The sequence below is a fragment of the Chelonoidis abingdonii genome, chromosome 22 (genome assembly GCF_003597395.2).
Source record: "Chelonoidis abingdonii isolate Lonesome George chromosome 22, CheloAbing_2.0, whole genome shotgun sequence".
NCBI classification, from domain to species: Eukaryota; Metazoa; Chordata; order Testudines; family Testudinidae; genus Chelonoidis; species Chelonoidis abingdonii.
The window spans coordinates 20,774,237-20,801,880 of record NC_133790.1 but is presented as its reverse complement, the minus strand read 5'-3'; the positions used below and the strand labels follow the sequence as shown (position 1 = coordinate 20,801,880).

Below are 27,644 nucleotides of genomic sequence, written 5' to 3'. Positions count from 1 at the left end.
TCTCGCTAACCGTTCTTCCCCCGATGCATGTTGGGAAACGTAGTCTCGCCCCCCCCCCCGATGCGTGGTGGGAGATGTAGTTCTGTGTGTGGCCCAGGCTCACAGGTAGCCGGGTTCCGGGCAGTACGGTCCCGGCTGCTCAGCAGCTCTAGGCCTGGCCCGCGTGCGGCCTTGGTCCCGCAGTGAGGTAGCCCCATCCGAGGCCCTGGGAGCTGAGCGATGCGCAGTTTCCTAGGAGAATTATATTTTGTCTTCAATCCCTCAAGGGCAAGAGAGGCTCGGGCCTTAGCCCTACCAGCGACTCCACGAAGCTCCCGTCCTGCAGGTATGCAGAGTTCCGTTGGCTTGAGCGGGGCTTCACACGGATGTAAGGGTTTGCCCAGACAGAGCAGCCTGCACGAATGAGGCCTTGGTGACAGCCAGCATTAAGTCAACTCTATTTATTAAATATTGTCTTTCCCAAAAGCTGGAGTGAAGCTGTGCAGGGCATTTTCATGTCCTGCCACTTCGCTGCTGGCCTCCTAAATGGCTTCAGAATTAAAGCCTTCATTTACAAAAATAATAATTGGAGACTATTCTGTTTGACAATTTTGTACCTACTAGAGGCCCCTGTGCTTAAGTAAGCACACGAGTAGTGTCACCAAATTCACTAGAACTTAGGGTAACCAGATAGCAAGTGTGAAAAATCGGGATGGGAGGTGGCGGGTAATAGGAACCCCTATAAAAAAAAGCTCTAAATATCGGGACTATCCCTATAAAATAAGGACATCTGATCAACCTACTAGAACTACACACATGCTTAAAGTTAAGCACAGGATCAGGTCTTTAGTTCCAAGTAACATCACCTCTTACTCATCTCCTTACATTTAGCATATGTATAAGTGCTTGCAGAACCAGAGCTTATGATTCCTATAACTACTAGATTAGAGGGGAACATATTTCTTTTTTTGTTTGTTTACTTTGTGCATTAGACAGAACTACATATTTTCCCCCTTACTTAATAAATCAGTAGGGCCACCCTGAAGAGGCACATCATCAAGAATGGGAAAAGTCAGAGGAATAAAGTAATAAATCTGGTAAAGGCATCAGGAGCAGGCAAAATGGAGCAGAGGATTACTATATGAGGCAAGATTATGGAGGACTTTATGTAGATGAGGAAAAAAAATAATAGGATGTTGTAAAAGACAGGTAGCTAATGAAAAGATTAAAGAAACACTGATGGAGTGTAGGGATGGGAAGTTTACTTTGGGCAGCCTCATTTTTTAACAGACTACAGGAGGAACAGGTGAAAGACATGGAAGCCAGACAAGCCAGTTACAGAAATTAAGGCTAGGTGCAGACAGACCAGGTGCCCCTCAGAAACATTTAAAGAGAAGGAAATTCTTCAGGTTAATTGAAATTATTTTCTTCATATGACTTTTATATCTAGAATTAATTTAAATGGAAAACTGAAAATGGAACCATAAGGAAAGAACCAAAGGATGACCTAACAATTAAGAAACATTCCTATGGAGCAGCAATCAATGGTATTTCTGTCGTTCAGGTTCCATGTACTTTTCATAGTAAAAATCTAGTTATGCAAATTCCAGTTGATTCAAACAGAATCAGGATGAAATTTAGAGCCAATTTAAAGTGTGGGGAGCAATCATCCCAGTCTCAGTAGACCCACTGTACTCTGGGCCAAGGTACAATGGCAAATATTCTGAGACAAGCAGCCATGCATGTTGCACTTGTGATAACGTGGCAAGTATGGGCCCGTGCATAGTACAAAGGGGAAGCCATACAAAGCGTTCAGAGCTGTAGCTGCAGGAAACAGCTTGTTAATATGTTTGTAATTATAATACACAAAAAGATGTGGAAAAGGAAATGAAAATACATTCCCTGGCAGGCAAGTTAGAGGTACAGAGGTAGTGAGATTTCTCTAACTCAAATAAGACACTGTAGAATTAATCTCTGAGGCAGTAGAGTGGGATGTGCACCTCGGAGCATATTTGATAAGGGAAATGTCAACCAAATTGTTCTCACTTTGCTGGTCATAAACTTAGCAACAGCAGCACATTTAGGAGTAAGACACCTGTGGATAGGACCAGTCACTGTAGTGTCTAGGGCTTGAGAAATTTCAGACAGTGAGATAAACATTAATACAAGTGATGAGAGAGTCAAAAAAAAAAAAAGTGAAACTGGTTAGCATACCTTTGTGAGACTGTGAGTATTACACCACTCTCTGCTGAGTGCAGCACTGGAGTGGCCCAATTCAGGCATGCAGATGGGATGCTGTAGTCCAGCAGCAGCTGTGGTTTCTCCGGGGGGGAGAGAGGGCAGAGCAAAGCTGTGTGCTTATATGTTCCCAAGTGCCAGTTTCTTAGCACTATAAATCCCTATACACAAGCTACCATTTCCCTCATTTGGTAAGGGGTTTCTCTCATGTTCTACTGATGTTACTTTCTTAATAAGCTATTTTATCTCTCAATTAGGTGGCAATTACTTAAATTCAGACTAAGGGACTGATCCTGAAAAGTGTGATGAGTATAGACTTTTTATGAGGAATTTAGAATCATAGAATTATAGGTAATGGGTGAGGTTTTCCCAGGAGACTAAAGGAGTTGTACCTAACTTGATATGATGCTGTAAAAGGAAGGAAGATAATGAAAGTGTTCAAAGGACATAAGTAGTAGCATTTTGAGCAGACTGAACATGGGAGACCAGACAGGAGATGATTACAATAATTAAGACTAGACAGAGCCGATAGACCCTGATGTCATGGAAAGCAGCGTGGGCAGTGGGGTACAAGTTAGGTGACTGCCAAGCCAATGGTTCTCAACCAGGGGTATGTGTATTCCTGGGGGTACACAGAGGTCTTCCAGGGGGTGCATCAACTCATCTAGATATTTGCCTAGTTTTACAACAGCCTACATAAAAAGCACTAGCAAAGTCAGTACAAACTAAAATTTCATACAGACAAAATGAGAAAGTAAGCAATTTTTGTATTTTTATGTCTGATTTTATAAGCAAGTAGTTTTTAAGTGAGGTGAAACGTGGCGGTACGCAAGACAAATCAGACTCCTGAGAGAGGGGTACAGTAGTCTGGAAAGGTTGAGAACCATTGTGCCAACTAGCGTGATTAAGCAATGTGTTCACACAAACAAGCAATTAATTAACTTTCAGAGTAAATTATATGATATGTATTAACTGGCAAGTTAGTATGCTTTAATAATTGCATTGTGTGTACCAATGTCATTTTAATCAATGCGCACAAACTACAATTAGTGTGTAGTAAACCTCCCATATCGAGAAGCCCTTAGAGATATAGATCACCTCAGTCTCAGTAAATCCACTCCTTTAATTGCACATCAATGCACAGTGGTGGATTTTCTGAAATAAGCAGCCACGCATATCATTCATCTGTGAAAATGTGGTGGACCTGGTCACTTGTAGAACACAGGGAGAAGCTATGAAAGCTGTGGATGGAGGACAACAGCATGCTAATATGTTTACAATGAAAATACTCTGAAAAATATAGATCAGTAAGATAAAATACATTACACAGCTGGCAAGTTATTGTTTGTCAGAGCCAAGGGGCTAACAGTTTTGTCGTAGGAAGATTTCTGTGACTCACTGCACCCTTTTTCTCCCTTTACAAATAAGTTACTGGTAATAAATGTCTTCTGGAGGAAAATAAGTGGGTTATGGTGCATGTAGGTGCACTTACACTGCATCATGCTTGATTTTGGAGATGTCATCCAAATTTCTGTCTTTTGCTGGCCATTGACCTATTAGCATTGGCAGCACTTTTAGGATTGAGTGTATTTTTGGATGGAACTGGGTCACTGCATGAACCTGGGCAAATGTGCGAGACGCCTATCCGAAAGACACGAGAGATATCCAGATAGATCTACATGCAGGCAGACACAGCCTGCCGGAGAGAGGCAATTAGTGAGGGCCCCTTTAAGAAGGGCTTGTGGGCGTAGCCCTCTGTTCAGTCACGTGGGAAGGGCGCTCTGGCTTGACTCTATGGTTGTGCGAAGATGAAGCCGGAAGAAGGCGGCGGGGCAGGCGCCAGGCTGGGGTCGCCGCTGCCGGTAGGTGACAGCAGGGCTGTGTCCAGGCGGGGGCTCTGCCCTCCCCAGGTTTTCCAGCCGGGATTCGGGGGGGGTGACTGCTCTGGGGGGGCTGGCTCCAAGGCCCCCGCCGTGGGGGCGGGTAGCTACTGACAACTAGCAGCCCCTGACTGAGCTGCCGCCCTGCCCCCACCGGTAGGGAGACACCCTCCCCGAGGCGCCCTTGCTCCTGGACCCCACCGCCGTGTGCTGCCCTCCGACACCGAGTGAGGCTTCGTGCCCGGGTGGCGGCCCCCGCGCTGTTCAGCAACGCAGTGGCTGACTCACAAGCCTGCTGTCCAGTACATGGAATCCCCCTACCCCCGATATTTTAGCCCCACGTCTTCTGGTGCTTTCCCACTCACCCTGCTGCCCTCCTCGCCCTTTGCTGGACAAGGGACTGCCACGGAGAGCCCCCTTGGTGTGGTCTGTGGCGAGGAGGAGAGACATGAATAACTGGTGTGCAGCTGTACTTGTGATACTTCCTTGTCAGCCCCGTTCTGCTGGCGTGTAACGCAGCTGCTTATTTTTCTAGAGTCGAGACGGTAGGGAATGAGTAGTGCTCAGAGCATTGATGGGAGCCAATAGCAGTACTGGTTCGGTCTAGTCCTGCCTGTGGGAACAAGGATCACCACTTAAAGCCATTTCTGTTATTTACATTAGTGATTCTGAGAACTTTTTAATTAACCATTGGAAACAGTGTCTTCTGTAATGCTGTTCCCACAGCTTTAGAAGTACCTTTACAACCACAAATAGGATAAAGGCATAGGGTTTAAAGGTGAATGAACAATCAGTGTTGTCTGTCAGGTGCCGTGAAAAGCAAAGCTGCAGTATATAGCAGGGAATCTCATTGAAAGGTCTAATCTCAGTCCCATCTCTGCCTCTACTAGTAGAGCAGAGACTGGATTCCATTGTTCTAAATGCAAAGAAGATTCTTTAGTCAGACCGCAGACCACGTGCTGTTCTTATTTAGAGTTTCTAGCTCCAAAACTAATGTAGCTAGTGGTCTACTGTAGTTTCATCACTGTAGGGCCACTAGTTTCATCACTAAGTCCTGACAAAGCAGTCACGGAATAGGATTGTTAACTGTGCTATCCTGCGTTATCTAGACTGTGTACCTTGGAATTTGGATGGTGTTTTCAGTCCCGCATGAGCAATAATTTTAACAACTAGAAGGGATAGCTTGGGAGTAAAACTGGAAGTTGACTTTATCTGTCTTTTGCCTGACCTGAAAACAGACATGAATTGATTAGTTTGGAACCCACATTGATTTCTGGGAAACTATCATTCAGTCTTGTGTAATCTGGAATATCCTTTTTATAATTAAGAATCTGTCAGTTGATATTAGGACATTAGGAGTGACATTAGGAAACTGGAACTGGTTTGTTATTGGAAGGAGTAGGCTCTTTGTTACAGGAAAGCTCGATTTCTTCTGACCCATAAAAGATAGTACAGAGCCTGTAATAGATCTTTGGGGCCTGGAATTACTTTGGGAAGGAAGATAATGTTTTATAACAGATGCAATTGATATCAGTGGTGCCAGGGAATCCACATATGACAGTAAAACCATTAGATCATGGGTTCTTAACTTTTTTATGGGTGGGCCACAACTTAAATGTCTCCTGGACATCACTCTCTCATTCACAATTATATGATATCTTTGTGGCAAATACAGCAATTACTTAAATGGAAAAGGGATATTGAGAAAGCATTTATGTATTTTTATCTGTCTTAATCTGATTTAACAGTTGGAAACACGGAGGAGAGCAAGCAACGTTTGACCAGACCTGCACATCAACAAAATATCATTCAGTGGGGCAGAATTTGAAAGCGATTACATTAAATTAGCTGCTGTTTAAAAATGTGCATAGTCTCACTGAATCTTAATAGAGTTCTTTCTAAATTAAACTTTTCCCTGTATCTTTCTTTTGTCTTTTTTTATGAAAGCTATTGGTATAAAAACAAGCACTTTGTTTTTAACAGAGTTCAGCTGCTGCTGTCTCTCAGAATCTTCTCCATGGACATCCTAAGTAGATGCTGTGAAAATTATAATGTTCTAAACAACAGGCGAGCATGATCTGGAAGGAGGAATAAATAGAAACAACTGAACTCTTAAAGATACACTGAGGCCTTATGAAAAAAGCTTTGGAAACACTTTTTTGCTTATTTAGCATTTTTTCTGTATTTATAATTAAATTATTATGCATTAATGCCCAGTGTGTGGCCTATAAGGTAGTGCTCGAGAACACATTGCAAACTATCATATAGTAATGTTATAATTTGGGACAGATCACATGAGAGAGAAATATTGGGCAAGTATCTCAGTAAAACAGGCACTGTTAAGAAATTCATACTTTTAAGGTAACTCCGTAATGGTATTTCTCTCTCAGAAACATTTTGTGAACTATTGCAATAATATATTGCTGTTCATATAAACATAATATATTCAGAAAGGGAAAAGTCGCATAGTGATGTAAACACTAGTAAATTCAGTGAGAGTTTTGCCATTAACTTCAGTGGAACCAAGATTTTTCCCATGATCTATAGCACTGGTTCTGAAACTTGTTTTCCCAGACCACTTGAAAATTGCTGCAGGTCTCGGCGGACCACTTAATGATCTTTCCAGACGTTAAGCGCTTTGGATAATAGCGCTATGTATATATCTATATATCTATAGATATAAAAAACCTTAATAATAAAGGTCTCTCCCCTGCCACAGAGCTGAGGCTGGGAAGAAGGGCCATCTCTCCTTGGCAGCTGCAGCCCTGGAGCTGGGGAAAGTCACCTCCTTCTCTGGCCGCTGCAACCCTGCACATCCCAATTTGCAGCTTTCACATTTTCTCAGGATAATTTTGCAGTAAACACTATATAGTAAAATGTAGAGCTGTGAGAGTAAATGTAGTTTAGACAATATTGTATCATGGAGATTTCTCCCTTTTAAATGTTCCACTGATTCTAAAGACTGGGAATTGTTCAGAAGTTCAATTCTTCCTGAAAGTTGTCTTTATATTCCCACTTTGGTAATCTTCTAGAAAAACAGTGCCAGTTTCGACAGCACAAGCATGCTGTCACAGCACTGAACATTCATAGCCAAAGTTATAAAAGGCCAATACAGTCTCCAATTGCCTTAGTTCCTTCCTTTCCTTGATTAGCCGTGCATGTAGGGACCTTAGCCCCGGGCCAGGAAGGGGCATTTGTGGAAATGTGCTCAGCTAATGTAAAAAGGCAAAAACAGGAAAAAATACAGCAAAACAAGCCCTTTGATGTACCCTGGTAAACTAAAGATGGGGACTCAACTTGCAGCTTCTGTTACAGCAAAGGTATCTAAGAACACTTTGCAGCTGGGAATTTGGTAAATGAAAGCGACATTTTGCACCAAACTGCTCTTGGTGTAAATCCAAAATAATCTCATTGGGGCAGAACCGTGTTTTAAGGTCTCTCGATTGTACTTTAGGGATTGTTTTGCTAACTGATAAGAGTTAAAATGCTATTAATTAGCAAACACAAACATTTGTTATTTTTATTATCTCACAGAATTCATCTTGCTGTAACTGGTGGCTGTGAGGTACTGAGCATTTCTGCTTGTGATGGCAGAGGATCAGGAGCTGATTCAGCCATGCAAGACTCCCTTGGAGCCCTCCCTCCAGCAGTGCACCAGCAACACTTACCGCAGTGCAGAGCACTCCCAGTCCTTACTCAGTGGCCTGGTAGCTCTCCGAGATAGTGGTATCCTTTTTGATGTAGTCCTGGTAGTGGAAGGGAAACCTATTGAAGCTCATCGGATACTCCTAGCTGCATCATGTGACTATTTCAGGTGAGTCCAGTGTCACTGTGAATCTGTAACCAACATCTTTCTCAATATGTCTCAAGTCATCATTTAAAAACAAAAGAGAGAGAGAATCTGAATTGTGGCTGAACTTCCGTCTTTCTTCTCCTCGGACTCCCCGTCCTTTCCCAAGTTGTGCTATGTTGCATGTGGCATACCATGGTTTATTCAGAACATTTTAATGCCTGCTCATTGCAGTGTGGAGGCTTACCCATGGAGGAATGAAATAAATAGAAATTCAGCCATATCTTGGAGTGTTCTTATCCTTGTGCATTTAAAATCAGACCTTTAAGATGAGTTGAATGCATTTAAAATATTTAATTTGTTTCTGTTCATTTTTCTTTTGTATGACTTTAAAAATAAAGCTAATCTTGCATTATTCCACATTTAGTTTTGCTTCCAGGTGCCTCCATTTCACTCAGAACCCATAGTAATTGGAGGACATAGTGGTGCCTGTTTTATATGTGCCCCATTCGTTAGAAGTACGACACAGTGCATTCTACAGAGCTGTTAAAGTTCTATTGGCACCAACAAGGTTTGGCCTATTACGGTAATTTCATAATACATAGCAAGTTATAAAACATGTTGTGGGAAGTAATGGTCCTAAGTGCTGTTTATGTAACTTGGGAGGGGCAATCCAACTCCTGATGTTGTCAATGGGAGTCTTTCTATTGATTTTAAGGGAAGTTGCAGCAGCCCTTGGTCACGAAAAATTAAAAATACTGAAAGTCACGTCTCGCATCATAGATTTAATGTCCCGTGACTTTTCAGTTCCAAAACCACATTAGTTCTAGTGAGTGGCACCCAAAAGTGGGACAAGCCATTCTTTTTAACCAGTCTTATTTGGAGTAATACCACACTGATCCAAAACACGCGCTCCCAGATTTCAGCTCTGAGCACGTTTAGAGCAAATTGGTTTCTTTGCATTCCTGATGGTGCACTTGAAGATTCTGTCTACTTCAAACAACTCCTACTTCTTCAACCCACAAAGCCTGATGTAACAGCCATCATCTTTCTAGACAAAGATTGCATGGGACTTCCTTAGGACCCCATCAACACTGCTTTGGGGTAGGTTGCAGTTGAATGACGTGAAGCACTCCTTTCCCTTTCTAACAGCTAAGGGTATGTCTACACTGCATAGTGTACGTGTGTCCAGCCATCCATGCCTGTGGAGCTGTGCTTGTCAGGTTTGCTTATGAGAGTGCACATTGGAATGGTATGAATGCCTCATGCCTTGTCCACAGGTCACTGCATTGACAGATTTCGGATGTTCTGATTTCTGGAAGTTGGGGTTGCTTATGGTGCATGGTAGATGAGTAGGAGCTTGGGAATGAGAGAGGCCAGAACACACAGGCCCCAGGAATTGTGGGATAGCATTGATGGACTATCTCAATATGAACCTAGCCACATGAACCCTTAGCTGTGTCTTTACCACAAAGAGGGAGGGCAGAGATTTGTGGTACAGTGAGACAAGAGCTTATACCTGTATCCCTGGATGAGCCATCAAACTCATGTGCTGAGAACATATAGGCACATGCCTGAGGGTTTTGTGTGGATGGTAGGGGGAACTAGGCTTAAACATGTTTCAGAGTCTGTCAGGCCTGCAATGTAGGCATTTAATGGGCTTGTTCACCTTTGAACTGAGTGCATTCACTTCTCTATCACCCCAGCATTTTCTGGAAGAGAACATGGTGGCATCTGAATCAGTGGGTCTTTTGTAGCAATAAAGCACTCTCACTAGGCTAGCACACTTCTGTTTTAAACTTCTTTAAAAACAAGGGCTTATAACATGAACACTAAAATCTTTAAAGAGAATGATCCCAGTGGGGGATGCAGGAGTCTTTATGCCTTCTTGTTTGCTTTTACTTAATTGATTTAATTATTTATTTTAATTCTTTCAATGAGAGAGAGTTTTATGGTTTACAGGGCTCCCAGTGCTTAATGGGGAAGCAATTTATAGGTTAAACTAATGCAAGGATGCACAGGGAGAGTATATGTACAGATAAGCACTGGTTAACCCAACCTTAACTATGCCTTCTGGATTTTCAGAGCCAGCTAGCTGGTGTCTCTTCACTGCATTCTGAAAAGGCTGTGCTCTGGGTTTCCAGTTCCAAACTGTATAGCCCAGCATATTTCCTGGAGCACTGGATTTGGGGGAAGGCATAGAGGTTTTGCAAAGCTATCTGTCCAGTTATCCATCTGACTGAGTGTTTTGGATGTCCCCAGAACAATATGGCTAAGCTGGATTGAACTGTACATAACTTTGGTACATCTCCAGTGTAGCGTGTACCTTTTTCTTTCTACAGAGGAATGTTTGCTGGTGGTTTAAAAGAGATGGAACAGGAAGAGATTCGTATTCATGGAGTCTCCTTCAATGCTATGTGTAAAATCCTAAACTTCATATACACCTCTGAACTGGAACTCAGCCTGAACAACGTGCAAGAAACGCTAACTGCCGCCTGCCAACTTCAGGTGAGGGATTGGGAGATGGCGCAAGAAGACACAGGGAAGAATGGGACCAATAAGGAATGGGGACACTCTGGGAAATAAATGGGAGAGGTTGAAGAGGTGAACAAACACAACAGAGGAGGAGTAACGGAGCAGGGGCTTTTCTGTCTACATATATGGATTTGACTAGAACTTTTTTCTGAATGCGCTAAACTATGGAGTAAGGACTTGTCTACACTTGCAGTGGTGCAGCTGCAGCACTTAGTGAACACACTACTCCATCTGCCCTCCCGTTGGCATAGCACTGTCTACACCGGGGGTTAGGTATGATGCTCAGACATGTGGATTTTGCACGCTCCTGAGTGACATAGTTATACCAGCGTAAGTTTGTAGTGTAGACCAGGGGTTTGTCAGTAGCTAGAGATGTGTATAAACTGGGTTTGGATGGATGGATGGATGTGTTGTTTATGTAAGCAGTTTTATGTTTTTATTTATAACTTTTCACCATTTTATCCAGAGCGTGACTCTTTTATAAGTGGTTGACTTCCCCAATGTGCTCAGTAACCCCTTTCCTGCTTAGTGACTCCTCAAGGGAGATTCTGTTAAGAGTTCCTACATTATGATCTACATTAAAGGACCTGACTTCCTTCTTCTGAAACTGTTTTGGTGCTGCAGCCTCTCAGGCTCTCATCTGCAGTATAAAGGCTGATTCACAGACCCACTATGGGTGCAACTGTGATCCCAGTTGCTACAATTATAATGGCTCTTGTTTTGCCATCAAGACAGTTTTTGCTTCTTTTATTTTCCCCACTATACATGCTGTGGTATTAGATTACTTACTCACTAGACATTTACTCTGTTAGCCTTTGTGGAGTCAACAGAAGTTTGTCATGTGTAGCAAAGAACTTTCCTGCTATCTCCTGGTGTCCAGAAGCAATGTCATACTGTACTCAGTAAACTATGTAAAATACATTAGCTTTCCTTGCAAAAGGTTTCCTCTGCATTTGAATGATACAGCCCAATTACTATCCTGTTGTGCCTTTTGCACACTGGTTAATCTGCCTGGAAACAGAACTACTATTTCTGTTCATCTACAAACCCACATTGGATCATATTCACGTCATCTTTGGTGAAAGCCTCAATCTATCAGTTTTTATTTTCAGCCAGTACTGATAAGAGACCACTGTCAGCCTTCTTGGTGACAGGCGTTCCCTGCAATTTATTACAACTTCCTCAGCTTGGGTCTTCCATACTCTTATGAATCTGGTCTCTCCACTGTAAGACCTTTTTTTTTTTTTTTTCTTTTTACTGAAATAAACAATCTGCTTTGTCTCTTGTAGATTCCAGAAGTCATTAAGTTCTGTTGTGATTTTCTCATGTCCTGGGTGGATGAAGAGAACATCCTGGATGTATACAAATTAGCTGACCTCTTTGACTTGAATCAGTTGAGCGAGCAGCTGGACTCCTACATTCTCAAGAACTTTGTAGCTTTCTCAAAGACAGAGATATACCGCCAGCTGCCCCTGGAGAAGGTCTACTCCCTACTGAGCAGCAACCTCTTGGAGGTCAGCTGTGAGAATGAGGTTTATGAAGGGGCACTTCTGTACCATTATACCCTAGAACAGGTAGAGACAGATCAGGTCTCACTGATGGAGCCTCCTAAGCTACTGGAAACAGTCCGCTTCCCCCTGATGGAGCTCCAGATCCTGCAGAGGCTCCATGACAAATTAAGCCCATGTCCATTAAGAGAGACTGTAGCCAATGCACTAATGTACCACAAGAATGAATGTCTTCAGCCCATGCTTCAGAGTTCACAGACGCAGGTGAGGTCAGAGTTCCACTGTGTAGTGGGCTTTGGAGGGATGCACTCTACTCCATCCACAGCCCTCAGTGACCAAGCCAAGTACTTGAACCCCCTATTGGGAGAGTGGAGGCACTTTACTGCTGCATTAGCCCCCAGAATGTCCAACCAAGGAATCGCTGTTTTCAACAACTTTGTATACTTGATTGGGGGAGATAACAACGTACGAGGTTTTCGAGCAGAGTCCAGGTGTTGGAGGTAAGAGGAGACTACTTCTGCCACCATTATTTTTTACCAGCCAATTACCATTCCCTGAGTCGGGCAGTCACTTTTGTAGTGCACATGATAGCTGGCCAGAAAAGTTGGGAATTGTACTGAGACCTCATTGAAACAAACTACAAGGACTAAGGAAGAACAACCTGATTGTAAAGGGGGAAGCTTTCTGTTTGTGCATGCTTCATTTGCTAATCAACCACAAGGGGGAAAGCAAATATAGCAACGTTACACAACAGCTCTGAGTTGTTGTAAAATATTCTTGAGTTTTGAGCATGGGACTGGGAGCCAGGAACTCCTGTGTGCTGATCTTGGCTCTGACACAAACTCCCTTTGTTACCTCGGTTGATTTTTTTTTTTAACTTCTCTCATCTGTAAAATGGCGATAATATTTACCACCCCGTAGGGTCGTTATGAGGCCTAATTAGGTTACTGGTTTTATAGCACTTTGAAGTCAGATGTGCTACTGTATATAAGTATGAAGTCTTGTGTGTTTGCCTGAATAGGGCAGGAATAGAAGATCGTTACCTGGTTCTGAAGAGAGAACTCTTCCTCCCTTCTTAGACAGAGGGGAAATGTCAGAATGATGGTCTGCAGCAGTGAATTAGGAGATCAAAAATTCAAAGTTGTAGTATATGCAAATCTGATATAAAAGGGAAGTGATTTAAGGAGCACAGCTATGAAACACTTCAAACACAATTGTGCCATTGGTTGATTATTTTGAATTGGTGTGTAATGCCATTAATGAGCATTTTGCTACTTCCCAAGATTGAATCACAACTAAATAATGATGTAAAAAAAAATCTTAAAATTTAAGTTAGAAAATTACAGTTGAGCCTGGTAACAGGTTGTTGTTTTTTTTAAAGTTCCATTGAGATCAGGCTTTTTTCTAGATTTTAATGCCCATTACATGTTTAAACAGGTGTATTACAAGCCCTGTGTCTGACAACACCCTTTTGTCTGCAAACTTGTGATTTTTATAGGTTTTAGTCCAGTTGTTCTTATGTTTGTCACATGCAAGGTGAATTTAAGTTCCTGTGATTGCATTCAGGCTGCTCCTGTAATTAAGATTTTCATATTTATCTGGAATTAATATTTAGGGATGAAAGCTAACGTTGAAAAGGTTGAAGTACCTGTGATGGGTTGTCACCCCCCGGGGTGCAGTCTTGGAGCCGTTGGAACCTCTGTGCCCCCTAACAATTGAACTAGGTTGGCCTTTCTGACATTGCTCTGCTGATATGCAGCCAGCCTTTCCAGGGACTGTTATCACCCAACACAATTTCCACACACCCAGAATACCTAAGCTACTCAAGGATCAATTGTACGAGCACCAGCCAATTTCCCAGCTCCCCAGCCTTTCACTCCTACTGGAGAATAAACCCAGAATTATACTGTCTTGCACTGCACAGGGATCTGTATAGTGCAAGCTCATTAATAGACTTCACCCTTGCTGTGGGGAAGATATGCAACAAGCCTGTGGTAACCAGGCTGAGATTTTCCCAAACACTTCACTCAGAAACCCACTGGTTACAATAAAACATAAAACAAGTTTATTACCTACAGAAAGATTTTAAGTTATAACAAACAGATCAAATCTGGTTACCTAGGAAATTAAAGAAAAACACAAACTAAGCTCAATATACTAGATGGGATTTGAATCAGCAATATACAAGTAGTCCACCAAGTTGCCATACACAAGCTAGAAATCCCTTTAACCTGGGACCAGTACTTCTCCCATTTCAGTCTTTGTTTGTCAGTTGTGCTCTTGTGGAGGGAGTGAGACCCAGAAGTGATGTCACTCCCCATCTTTTATAGCCTTTCCATATGGTAGGAACTCTTTGTTCCAAACCAAGTTCCCATCTCAGTTTGTGGAAAAATACAGGTACCAAAATGGAGTTCATTATGATGTGGTTTGGTCATATGTCCTTGCATACCTTGCTGAGTCGTAGCAGCCCTTATCCGTAGGCTGTCTGAAGCATTTTTGGGGAGGCTCACCAGGTACGGGATACACTTCTCTCAAAGCCTATTGTTTTCTTAACGGACCATTATCTTGAATAGGCCCTTCAAAATTAACTGTCTAGATTGGAAGCATCTTTCCTAGTGGGCGTCACCCAGATATAACCACATTTGAAATACAGATGCATAGTCAATATTCATAACTCCAGATACAAAAATTATACATGACGACAAATAGGATAATGGTATTCAGCAAATCGTAACTTTTCCAATGAGATCTCACATGACACATTCAGTACAAGGTGGATCATAATTATGTCATAATTACATTATATTCATACCACTATGAGGAATATGAGGTGCAGAGTGTCCAAATACCTTCTTACCAGCAGATACCTGAACAAATGGAAGCTCCAAATGTTCATGCCCTTCCTGGCCTCTCGAATTCCCAGATACAATCTTTGTGCTATTAGCAGCCAATTTTTACATTGTGGAATGATTGCAAACTAGCAAGGTTGATGGTATGTAGACTGGCAGTGGTGCAAAGGGTACTGGAAACAGTAGACTTGTACAACATGATTATATTTGCTAATGTGTTGTCCTTCAAAACAGAATAAAAACTTAGCTGATAAATATATTTTGATACGAATGGGCAAATTTCACTCTAATGAATTGCACCTACTTACAGAGAAGCTGAATTTGGGCCAAAGAGAAGGCAGTGGTCTAGATCTATGTGATGCTAACCCATGTTCCAGCAATGACAGTGTCCATGTCTCAGTACTCTGTGGTGGATTTGTGTTGGTAACCCAGTTTGGTCATATTCCTTTGCAAGGTACGACCCACGACACAACAAATGGTTCCAGATCCAGTCCCTGCAGCAAGAGCATGCTGACCTCTGTGTCTGTGTTGTGGACAAATATATATATGCTGTCGCAGGGCGAGACTATCATGAAGACCTAAGGGAGGTAGAGAGGTATGATCCAAAAACAAACACGTGGGAATACATGGCACCGCTGAGGAAGGAGGTAAGGAATGCATATGCCAGGAAATGCTAATAAGCTCTCTTAGTATTTGCCTTCATCTTTCCTAAATGCTTTTTGCTACTTTTCTCAAGCATACCTCTCAGTCTACAAAAATTCTGGTGGCTGTCAGTTGCCTTTGTGTATGAGACAAAAAATTGTAAGAAGAATGCTTAAAATATCACTGGATCTGCTTCTTTGTCATGGGTATGTTCTCTCTAACTGATATAAAATGCTAGACCTTAAAAATTAAAATCAGATTGAGACATTAATTTTCCATTTGCACACGATCAAGGTAAATGTCCTATGTGCATGACAGAGGTTAGTTTGGGTGTAATATTAAGCCAGTATACCTCTTTGTGAGAATGGTTGAGAGGTATGTTCTGAAGTGGTAGCTCCATAGAAGTTGGAAGTTTGTATTATATTTTCCAAAGAAAAGTAGTTCCTAAATAATGTAGTTTCTGATCTGGAGAGGTACTGAGCACCTGCAAGCCCCATCAGTTTTAGTCAGAGTTGCAGGTGCTCTGTATGTCTCAGGATCAAGCCCAAAACTGGTATGGGCAGAGGGGGAAAAAATCCCTAAGTGTATGAGTACCAAGGGACAATGTACTTATGACCTCCCATTGAAATTAGGTGCTCGTCTTCCTGTTTTTCTTACTAGTTTCCTCCTGTAAATGTTAACTTAATTTTTTTTGTAAACAATAATAAACATTTAATTTCATGCTGGTGAAAGGTGCCTGATTCATAGCCTTGGAGACTGAAAGCCTCTGTTTATTCCCAGAATGGATACAGCTTGGGCAGCAGTAGTGCAAGCTTCCCTTTGTCTCAGACCTGACATGAAGGGACCACCTGTAGGGTGATAGGGTAAGTCAGTCTCTATGGCCCATTCAGTCCTTGGCCACTGTTCTGAGACTGCACGCAAGGGTGGCAGTGGTGGAGGTTTATGCGATGTGACTATCAAACAAGGGTGCCGGTGGTGGAGCTTTATGTGATGTGGCCATCAGCTCTCGGTGAACTAAATTGAGACCACTGTGCTCTTTTGAGATAAGACACTGAACAGCCACTTACATAGTATTTATCCTTCTAAGTTTTCTAATTAACCACCCAAGAAGTGCTGTTTTTAGGTCTCTAAGAGACTGTCACAAAACAAGGAGGACATAAATTAAAACTTCATGCAAAAATTCTTGATGACCATTTTGGCTAGGAAAGAGAAGTAAAATTCTAATTCACCTTTTCAAGAATTATGCTGAATCCTACTATACCTTAAGTTTTATAGCAGGTTAACAATACAAAATAAAATCACTTTAAAATGCTTCTTATCAAGTCACTTTACAAACATGTAAGTAGTATTCCCATTTTACAGATGGGGAATGGAGGCACCGAAAGGTGAAATGACTTGCCTGAGGTCACAAATAACAAATCAGTTTGGGAATAGAACCCCCAGGTCTTATGACTTGCTCAAGTTTATCCACTAGGGTATTCTGCCTATCTGATAACATTGTTAAAACTTCTGTAAGGGCTTGGCTACACTCGAAACTTCAAAGCACTGCCGCGGGACCGCTGCCGTGGCAGCACTTTGAAGTGTGAGTGTGGTCGCAGCACCAGCGCTGGGAGAGAGCTCTCCCAGCGCTGCACGTACTCAATCTCCTCATGGGGATTAGCTTGCAGCGCTGGGAGCCGCGCTCCCAGCTCTGCAGCACTGTTTACACTGGCGCTTTATAGCGCTGTATCTTGCAGTGCTCAGGGGGGTGTTTTTTTCACACCCCTGAGCGAGAAAGTTGCAGCGCTACAAAGCACCAGTGTAGCCAAAGCCTTAGACTTAATTTCCACACAGGGCTTCAAAAAAGGCAAGGGAGGAAAGCAATGGTATTGACGAGGTGCTAATTCAGTTGCAATAAGAAACATGAAGGCACTGCAGTTGTAGAGGAATCAGAGAAATTCTTTTTAATTTCAGTTCAAGGACTGATCCGCACACCTGTGGAATAATAGTGTACACAGAATCCTTCCCAATGTTAGCATCTGAGTAATCAGAGGAAGACACCATCTCTGATGTCATGTATTGCCAGGAGATTTATATTCCATACTTACTGTGCTTGAAGATGGAGGAAACACAAAAAATGAAACCTATCATTCCCCTCTTTGCCTTTTTTTTTATTTTATTTTTTTTTGTGATGGTGTAGGTGTATGCACATGCTGGAGCAGCACTGGATGGAAAGATGTATATTACATGTGGGAGGAGAGGAGATGATTATTTGAAGGAACTACACTGTTATGATCCAGGGACTGATCACTGGGACAGCTTAGCTGATGGTCCAGTCAGACGTGCCTGGCATGGGATGGCTGCACTCCTGGGAAAGCTGTACGTGATTGGCGGTAGCAACAATGACTCTGGCTATAGGAGAGATGTTCACCAGGTGAGATGATGTAATGGCTATTTCCTGCCTGGACATGTGACACTCGCATCGTGTCGTCATACCTTTTTCCCATTGAGCATAAACACACAACTACCAGCCCCATACTAACTACTGGACTGCCTCTCCTCCATCTAACTGACAAACATTGCAATGCTTTACTTACTACTCCCACCCCTGCATGCATTCTGTCTAACTCCACCAATATTAAAACCCTTACTCCTTTTGGCTTCTTGTAATTTAAAAAAAATCAGTGGTGGGTAGTGGACATCCAACTGAGCAGTGCCTTGGAAATAGCAACTAAGTACTCTAGGTGTTTTCCAGCAAAGCAAATCTAAATTCTGTAGCACTCTGGTGTGGCAGACCAGAAACTCTGCAGCAGCTTCATTAAAACTAAAAGAGTTGTTATATTTTTTAATGAATTACATGAAATTAAGTCAATTATTATCCAATAGTTTTGATTTTAATTCAATTTATTTTACACTATCCCCACACTTTCATTTTTTTGATATGTCAAGTGCTTTGATGCTAGCAACGCATAACTGTTTCAGAGACTGTGTCTTGAGGAAGGTGGAGATGTTAGCGCTTGATTGGGAGCAATTGAGTTTTAGCATTTGTGGTGGCATAGAATTGTGAGAAACACATTTGTTAGATATTTCTACTAAGATGAATCAGTAGTGGAAAAAGTTAGCAATGTTGGGATTTATCTTTGACATTTACACATAATACTCATTGTGTCATAATATTGTACAACTATGTAATATTGTACACTATGGCAGACACCCATTACATGTAGACATTTTTAATGTTTTTTTTTAAAGGAATAAGTTGCCTTGCGTCTTTTATTTCTTTATATTCTTACAGGTTGCCTGCTATAGCACAAGTACTGATCAATGGACAAATGTATGCCCTCTACCTGCAGGGCATGGAGAGCCAGGTATTGCTGTCTTAGCCAATAGAATCTATGTCTTGGGGGGCAGATCCCACAATCGAGGGATCCGGATGGACTATGTCCATATTTATGAAGCTGAGAGAGACTGCTGGGAGGAAGGTCCCCAGTTGGAGGATGATATTTCTGGGATGGCTGCCTGTGTCCTCACTCTGCCTAGGGCTATTCTGATGGACACAGAGAGGTGGACTCCAGAATGGAACCCAGACCGACTACAGCCTCTCCCAGACTTTGCCTCTGAGGTTATGAGTGTGTCAGATTGGGAGGAATTTGACAATTCAAGTGAAGATTAAGGACCTGAGGATTTTTTTTCAGGGAGGGGAGGAAATTAAGGCTTGGGGAAACTGTTTAGAAACTTTTTGATGTCTTTGGTATAACATACATTGAATCAATATTTAAACATTTGGAAACTTAAATGTTCTGTACAAAAGGCCATCTGCATTCTCTCTATTTGCCACAAAGCAGCAGTGTGAAAGCAACCAAAGAACTTTCTTTTTTTCAATTAAAAGGCAGAGGTTTTTGTCCTTTGAAGGGGCCTCTTTTTAATTCACAGCATGGACAAAAGAAGCACAAAAGATCTAGGTTGGCTAGCTCCTTTGCTTCAGACTTTCAGCATGAAATCACTTCCTTGTTCCTCTGTAATGATCCTGCCAGCATAAAACCTCATGGCCAGGAAGATACAACCTAGTGTCTGCCCTCTGTGTCAGTTCGCTGTATAGGTCAAGCAGTGAGAGTGAGTGAGTGCTGTAGCAGCGACAGCAGGAAGAACATTGGTTCGAACCCTCCTCTCATCTGGGCATGCAGCCATCTTCATAACAGCTTAGAAACTGTAATCTGATTCCTGCTTCTGAATTACTATACTGCAGGCTTTGTCAACAAGGTGGAAGACTTCTAGAAAAATGATCTTTGTACTGGTTATGGTAATCGCTTTAATCAGATGAACTTTTACAGATACCATTTGTTCACAAATGAAATAAAAAATCCTTGTGGGAACTTTTTATTATCATTATTTATTATTATTATTTGGTTATAGTTTTTTCCCCACCAGAATGTGGCAATCTAAAACTTGGAGGGCCAAATTCATTGCTTTATTAAGGTCAGTGAAGTTACACCAGTAACTACTTTGACCCAGTTATGTTGTTGTTTTATCTTCACGTATATGTTTAGAAAGTGAAAAAGAGCTGAGATTGTTTTGCAATGGCATAAGAGGAAAAGGGGGGAAAAAAACGTCAACTAAGGTCTACACTGCCACTTTCAGTGATAAAACTTTAGTCGTTCAGGGGTGTGAAAAAACACAGCCCTGAGCAACAAAAGTTTTAGCACTGAAAAGTGCAAGTATAGACAGTGCTTTAGGTGGCTCCTGGCGATAAAGCTACCACCCCTCATTCAGGGTGGTTATTTTTTATCCAGGCGGGGTCTCCACTGGCAATAAAGTTTGACTACACTGGCCATGTCACCGTGCTGCCGCAGCCACACTGTAACATGGGCAGTGTAGACATACCCTGAAGGGATTGAAAATTACCAAGGACCTGGATTTGCTAGATTAGTGCCAGGAAAGCAATGGTAGACCACCAGAGCAAGAAACAAATATTGCATAACAAAGCATTCCTTTATTTATTGGCAGTTTGTAAAATCATTTACTTCTGATTTAACAGCTTTCTTGAAGTTAAATTATTAATTTAACAGCTGCTATAGAAACCAATGCTTTGACATACAAAAACTTGGTAATCCCTGCTTTCGAATAGGCATAGGGTAACCAATTCTATCAGTTAATTAGCTGTCAGGTGTTAAAATAATACACTAGTTAAAGTGAAAGGAGGGGAAGGGCAGAATCAAAGTGACAATTGGAATGAGGTGATCTTAGTCAAATATGCCATCACATAGAGGCTTTGGAGATTGAACATAGAACGGGCACTATAAAGAACTAGAGAATTTCCACTGGCTTCAGCTTCAAGTAGGGAACCTTTGTCAGGGAAACTGATGACTTGTTAAATAGATCTAGAAGATTCCACATTGGTAAACAGGATTTCTAGAAAAGATTAAGGAGGCCCCCGTGCAGTTCTTTCTATACACTAATTAGCTTTCTGGGTCAGAGCAGTATTTTCAGCTCTACTAGTTTTAAACTGAGACTCTTTGATCTCGTGGACCTAAGCCAGCTCAGTGGCCCTGTCTGCAACCTGAAATGGGAGGACTGTACAACTAAGCACATGAAGGAAGAGGGCTATGGAGGAAGACCCAGGAAAACCATACAGATGGGGCCCCTTCAGAAAAGGCACTTTCAGGAGATAATGAACCCACACACACACACTCACGCGCTCTTTCTCCTCTCTCTCACTTAAAATAAGGCACACTTCAGTATTGAAGATTAATGGCTCTTTATTCTGTGTCTAGAAAGCTACTTTGAATAAATGAGGGGATTAAATTAAATGTGGATCTTTTGTTTGTTGTATTGCCTGCTGTGCACCAAGTGCTGTATTTTAATTGGTTTGCTGCAGTATCTCTTTATAGAATTCTACTCTTAAAGTTCAGACCTAATGTAAAGTAAGGTGATAAGTTTTGAAAATCTCTGTTCAATGGAGAAGCATTATTACCAGTGGCATCCTAATTACATGTATTTTTAAGTGATAGAAAGGAGTTAATGATTCTTTGTGCTGCTTCTGGAGGCATGTTTTCTTTTCGTGTATGTACCAATAGAGGGCATTGCATACAATTGCAAATAAGGAGGCCTTCAGGCTAATTCTTGGATTTCACAGAAGAGGTCAAGGTGAGACAATAATATATTAGGTTCCAAATGAATGTTCCTCAACTGAGCTAAAGAAACAGCTGGTAAAAAGTTCTGATTTTAGATATTGCCAGGTGACTTCAGCTTTCATGTACATAAGTAAACCTATTCGATATTGTGATGGTATTGTTTGTTTAGTATTAAGGACTGACAACATGCTTGGCATTGTCCATGATAATTCCTTTTTGAGCTGTGCATAGTGTGTCTGCTCCAAAGTAATACTGTGTGACCCATCTTATCTGGGTACATTTTGTGTTGGTAGGTAACAGAAGTTTAATGTACTTTCACCCAAGCTACTCAGTCAGGAGTGGTTTACTTTAGTTATAAGTGCATCTTTCCAAATGAAAGTGTTCATAATTAAATCTCAGTTTCAAAGTCAGAAGGCTATCTAATAGAGAATGTGGAAAGTCCTTTGTACCTTTGATTTACTGGAAATAATGCATCTTTCACAGAAACACTGCAGAAGAGGACAGATTGATATTCTCAGTCATGACTGATGTTTCCTATCGAACAATTTTTCAGGAACTGCATGGGAACCCTGCCTTTAAAAGCCCTTGCCTCTTCCTATGGGAAAGCATGCACTAGTAAGGATTCTGTTGTATTTTAGGTTGACCCTATTTTCGGTGATTAAATTTGATTCCTCTTATTTCCTGAGTGTGCCAGCCTTGTATCTTAGAGCAAAAAGGAAGTGCATTCATAATTACACAGAGTTCTGTTGGACAGTGGTATAGCACAAGAAATATCCAGAAATGGGGAAATTATAAAAATGGTCTGACTAATAGAAGTATTGCATTATATATACTTTTATCAGCATCAAGTGATTAAAAACACATGAGTTCGTCTCACTGATGCATTACAACGCTTAGCAGAATAATAATTGGGTTACTTAATTGGTTGTCTATTTGTATCTGGCCCAGTGATTAAGTTCTGTAGATAGAACTTCCATTTGGAATCCCAGTGTAATTTTCTGCTTATTTTTAAGGATGTCTCAAAATATCAGGAAATCCATCATTGCCACAATAATCGTAATAGTAACTAGAGCAGTGGTTCCCAAATTTTAACAACCTGTGAACCCCTTTCACTAAAATGGTGTGTCTCGGGAACCCCCTGCTAAAAATGAATATTTCCTGGGAGTTTCTCCTTTACGTGAGTATAAATTATAAAAGCATGATCTTAGAAATATAAAATTTGTTTTATGACATGCTTATTGCACACTATTTATCATTATTTATTTATCATTGGAGTATTTTTATTACATTATGAAAATGGCAACACTCTTCCAAGATTTCACTTTCGTAGTTTGTATCACTTTGAATAAGTCTGTTCTAAGACAAGGCTCCTATGTTTCATCAAGGAGTATCAAATGTGAAACAGCATGAAGGTATTTAAGAAGCCAACTCAAATTGTTCCTCCTATACAAGCATTCAGGTCTTGAACAATGCAGGCAAACAACGCACGTTACAACAAAGCTTAAACTTGTTCTTCATAATAATTTAAAAAACAGTACTAGCTGCCTATTTAATTTTAAAAACAGCAAAATATATCCACCTCCCTTTCCATTTCTTATAAGGAGTCTTGAAGTTTAAATATCCTCAGTGTGATAGATACACTTGCTTTGATCTGCTTAGCTCTTGGAAGTCCAGAGGCTCCATGCTGCTGGCCTCATGCTACTTGGCGTCTCTAGGGACAGCTCTGTTCACAATTAGGGAATTTTTCCCTGAGAACCCGCTGTAACATTTCGTGAACCACTGAGGGTTCACGAACCCGTTTGGGAACCACTGAACTAGAGCAGAGTGTCATGTCACAAGCTGCATGAGCTAAGGACAGAGCTTTGCTTATGCCTATCTCTGCATCGTGCTGAAAATACAGAATTAGAAGTGATTGTTCAAGTACTTATGATCCATCACCTAAGACTCTTCTCGGTACCTTTCAGATCCTAGAAAATGTTAATTTATGAGCGCGATCTCACAATGTGGAAAAGCATAGGCTCCTCCAATTGGCTGCAATGGATTTGGCACAGGGAGAAGCGAAGAGTAGTTCTAGAGTAGGCAGATGTATGAGGGAGGATTCCTACAAGAGGGATTTGAAAGAAGCAGAAGAAAGTACTTGGTGGAGGAGAGAAAAGGAAGTCTGGTTCAGATGTAGGAAGTAGCATGACAGAAGGCACCAACCTCAGAATGAACTAAAGATACATAGGCAGCGGTAAGGTGAGTGTAGGAAGGAAGGAAGAGCACAGATGAGGGCAAAGTCAAGATTATATCTGGGCTTGAAGATGACGGCAAGCTCATTTGGTGCAATAAGAGGGAGCTAATGGTAGGATCCAGGAAAGTGAAGAGGTGACTTAGTGAAAGTAGAGTTTTTCTTTGAAAGATTGAGGAAAGGATAGTGAATAGTTTGGATCTTTGATGTTACAGAAGCTGAACTGCCTTTATAACTTCTTTGCTGCTGATTTCATAACCCTGTTGTTCGCATTCCTATAAGACAGAGACTTGATGTTTTTAAAAGATGATTTTGAAATCAAGGAGATGCTGAGCCTGGAGCCTATGGACGCATTTACTGTAAGTATTGTCATGCTGATCAGGCTGCTAAAGCCCAACATTAAGATTTCCTGTTATGTTAAAGTAGGTAACATAAATGTTATACAGTAGCTTCATTGAAGTCCTAGTTATTTAACACAACCTATGGCCTACAGCAGGGGTCGGCAACCTTTCAGAAGTGGTGTGCCAAGTCTTCATTTATTCATTCTGATTTAAGGTTTCGCATGACAATAATACATTTTTAACATTTTTAGAAGGTCTCTGTGTCTGAGTCTATAATATATAACTAAACTATTGTTGTCTGTAAAGTAAATAAGGTTTTCAAAATGTTGAAGAAGCTTCATTTAAAATTAAAATGCAGAGCCCCCTGGACTGGTGGCCAGGACCTGGGCACTGTGAGTGCCTCTGAAAATCAGCTCGTGTGCCGCCTTGGGTACGCGTGCCATAGGTTTCCTACCCGTGGCCTACAGTTTGCATTCGGCTGGATTTGCAATTAGTGGATTTGTTTACGGAACTATTTTAGACGTTCATACTTGGAAGAGAAGTGGTTGCTGCTGCTTCTGTGTTTGTTTCAGAAGAACTGTTTCCCCCTTTTTACCCCCAAAAATCCAGCTTTCAGAATTGAACTATCCCTTTTCATTCTCTGAAAACCAAAACTTTAAAAGTTTTAAAACAAAACAAAACAAAAACTCCTCTCCTTTACACCAAAGTGTTCTGAGTGTTTGTTGCCAAAATGGTGAATTTCACCTCTCTCCCTGCTGACAGGCCTGGACAACAAGTGGTGGTAGGGCTGTAATAGTGCATAGAGTTAACTCCCAGCTCTGTTACCTGACCTGTTTTGTGACACCTTGAACAAATTATCCCCTCTCTATCTCTCTGTGTGGTGTTTTTTCTAAATTAAAAAGAAAAAATACTCTAGTTTAGCTACAGCTATTGGACTTGAAGCAGGAGTTATTACAGAGCAGTCCAATGGCCTGTGTTCATGCAGGAGGTCAAACCAGATGAACACAATGGCTTTAAAACCTATTGGCTTTTTAAAACCTCCTTTATATGGAAAGTTAGAAGTTAGTTCAATAATATGCACTACTAAAATTGCAGCATAGTTCAGCATTTGTATGGCGTAAAGATGTTACTACCTAGACCAAAAATTGTTGTTATAAAATACTGTTTCCTGTTGACAGCTTTGTTTCAGTTCCTTTTGTAACCTGTTTGTATCCAAAGAAAACAGGAGCACTCTCTGTATAATGGGCTTGCTAAATTTACTTTCTAGTAAATCAAACTATAACAAAGGGAAAAACATGCAGTAAAAATTTAATAGGAACTCCTCACTGCTGTCTTTCTGTTCCAGGCTATGCCACTAATTTTTTGTGGCCTTGGACAAGTCACTTAAATTCTCTGCCATTTTCTCCATTTGTTTGAATGGGGCTACTAATACTTGCCTACCTTACAGTGAAGAAGCTTATTTTATTTGTAAAACAGCTTTCATTTATGGAATTATTCTTCATCCCAAAATCTCATAAGTATTGATGTTGTAGGAGTAGTATTTATAGATACACAAATTATATTTAGCATGTGATAGTGTTTAATCCCCAGTTACTTCTAAATTTCAGCTGTAACCACATTGAGAGGACTAAACCCCATCTTCTTCAAATGGTGTAAGGCAATTTTATGAGCTTCTCAGTCCAACCTAAACTATCCGTATATGAATGAAACAGATTCTGAATGGACAAGTGTGAATTCTTAAACCATTAGGAGTTGAAGCATGACACACAGGTAACTTTCCTTAGAAATTTAGAAAATATTTTTGTATGTATAGCCAACTTCACAGTCGCATTCTTCACTTCCAGGCCTAATCATTTCTGTTGGTATTGCTGTATGCTGTTGTTTTCCATCCTAGAGATGGTTGTATTTCAGTGGTTGGTGAAGTGATACTAACACACATACAGTTAGTGGTGTACTTTGGGATGTTTTCATATTAAAGGTGTTAGGAGATTCTATATTTGAAATAAGGTTTTGGATTTCACATTCAATCCCCATGTTACACAAAACTGGCAATTCTGTATGTATGAATAGTAAGCTTGGAATTCCCCCTGGACTATTACAAGTTGCCAGTTGTACCTTAGGGACCTAGAAACATGTCTAATTTGCAATAAAATCTCAGATTTTACCTCTGACCTTGATATCACAATCTTGTAAGGGTGTTTCTTGGTCAGTGCTTTTTTTTTTTAAATAAGTGCCCGATTTAAATCTTCCATATTAAACCATTTTGACAATGTTAAGTGTCCACAAACTTAAACCCCGTTTCCCATCCGAGGCTTTTTAGATTTTGCACCATCTGCCAATATAAGATCGAAACACATGGGGAAATTGCCAGATGTTGCAATCCAGGTCTCAGGAGCAGGGTTTACAGAGTGAAAGAAGATACTAAAGTTGGAGTGAGTCCTTTAGAAAGGGTCCAGTGTAGGAACTACAAAATTATTGCCCCAAGTCTTTCTGTGTTCATTTCAGATGTTTCAGATTTAAAAGAATTACATTGCGTTTTTGGTCTTTTGGGGGGGGGGTTTAACGTGTGTGTGTGTGTGTGTGTGTGTGTGTGTGTGTGTGTGTGTGTGTGTGTGTGTGTGTGTGTGTGTGTGTGTGTGTGTGTGTGTGTGTTTCCAACGCTCCTAAATTTCAGTGGGGTAATTTTGGCTCCTGCTGCAGGAGCTGTATCTGTCTGATGGTTCAGAGTTTCCAGCTTCTCCACAAAATTCTAATTGTGGTGCCCATGTCTGCCTGTTCAACCAGCCCCACCTTTGTTTCAGCTTTAGGTGTTCTTCATTCCCCTCTCCTCTTCCCAGCCCTGAGGATGTTGATTGTAGGGAGGAACACAGAGGGGCCAACCCATTTGTCACAGGAGAGGAGTAAGCAAGGTCCTCGGTTGCCAGGCTCTTTCTGTTCTCCTTCCTTGCTTGTAGATGCTTGAGCAGTGGTTCTTAGACTATGGGTTGGGACCCCAAAGTGGGTCGTGACTCTGTTTTAATGGGGTCACCAAGGCTGGCATTAGACTTGCTGTGGCCAAAGCCTGAGCCCCACCACTTGGGGCTGGAGTCAAAGCCCAAGAGCTTCAGCCCCGAGTGGTGGGGCTCAGGTTACTGGCTTCCACCTGGAGCTGAAGCCCTTGAGTTTTGGGGTTTTGTGCCCCCTCCTCCCAAACTAGGGGCAGTGGGGCTTTGGCTTTGGGTCCCCTGCCTGGGGCAGCGGGCTCAGGCAGGCTCAGGGCTCAGTCCTCCTCCTGGGGTTGTGTAGTAATTTTGGTTGTCAGAAGTGGGCCGCGGTGCAATGAAGTTTGAGAACCTTTGTGCTAGAGTAATACAAATAATAACGGTGTCAGCTGGTTCATCTCCTACCCAAAAAGTCCTCTCAACTTCTGAAGGGGAGAGGGGAAGAGCTCTATGTGCCTTCTGCAACAGCTGCTCTTCCCTAGGAGGTGTCCAGTGGGAGAGGCAGATAATTTGGGGGGGGGAGAGGGGGGAGGGAAGGTTGGCCCTCTGGCAGAACTGAAA

General features: G+C 41.5%; 1 protein-coding gene across 9 annotated transcripts; it reads left to right on the top strand.

The window, feature by feature from the left end:
• Window positions 1-74: 74 nt before the first annotated feature.
• Window positions 75-26,273, top strand: KLHL22 (kelch like family member 22). 9 transcript variants are annotated; one of them, XR_004376612.2, is made up of 10 exons: window positions 3,987-4,079; window positions 7,632-7,911; window positions 10,230-10,395; window positions 11,712-12,430; window positions 15,234-15,426; window positions 17,601-17,834; window positions 18,696-18,768; window positions 22,085-22,146; window positions 23,977-24,120; window positions 25,710-26,273. XR_004376612.2 is itself a non-coding variant. In XM_032801274.2 (9 exons), the coding sequence occupies exons 2-8, from the start codon at window positions 7,685-7,687 to the stop codon at window positions 19,873-19,875; spliced, it is 1,659 nt and encodes a 552-aa protein (XP_032657165.1). In that variant the 5' UTR covers window positions 3,987-4,079; window positions 7,632-7,684; the 3' UTR covers window position 19,876; window positions 22,085-22,206. The 9 variants fall into 9 exon arrangements, 6 of the variants coding, with proteins under 6 accessions (XP_032657164.1, XP_032657165.1, XP_032657166.1 ...); XR_004376611.2 differs by lacking the exon at window positions 22,085-22,146 and adding an exon at window positions 19,829-19,876; XR_004376613.2 differs by lacking the exon at window positions 22,085-22,146.
• Window positions 26,274-27,644: the final 1,371 nt, after the last annotated feature.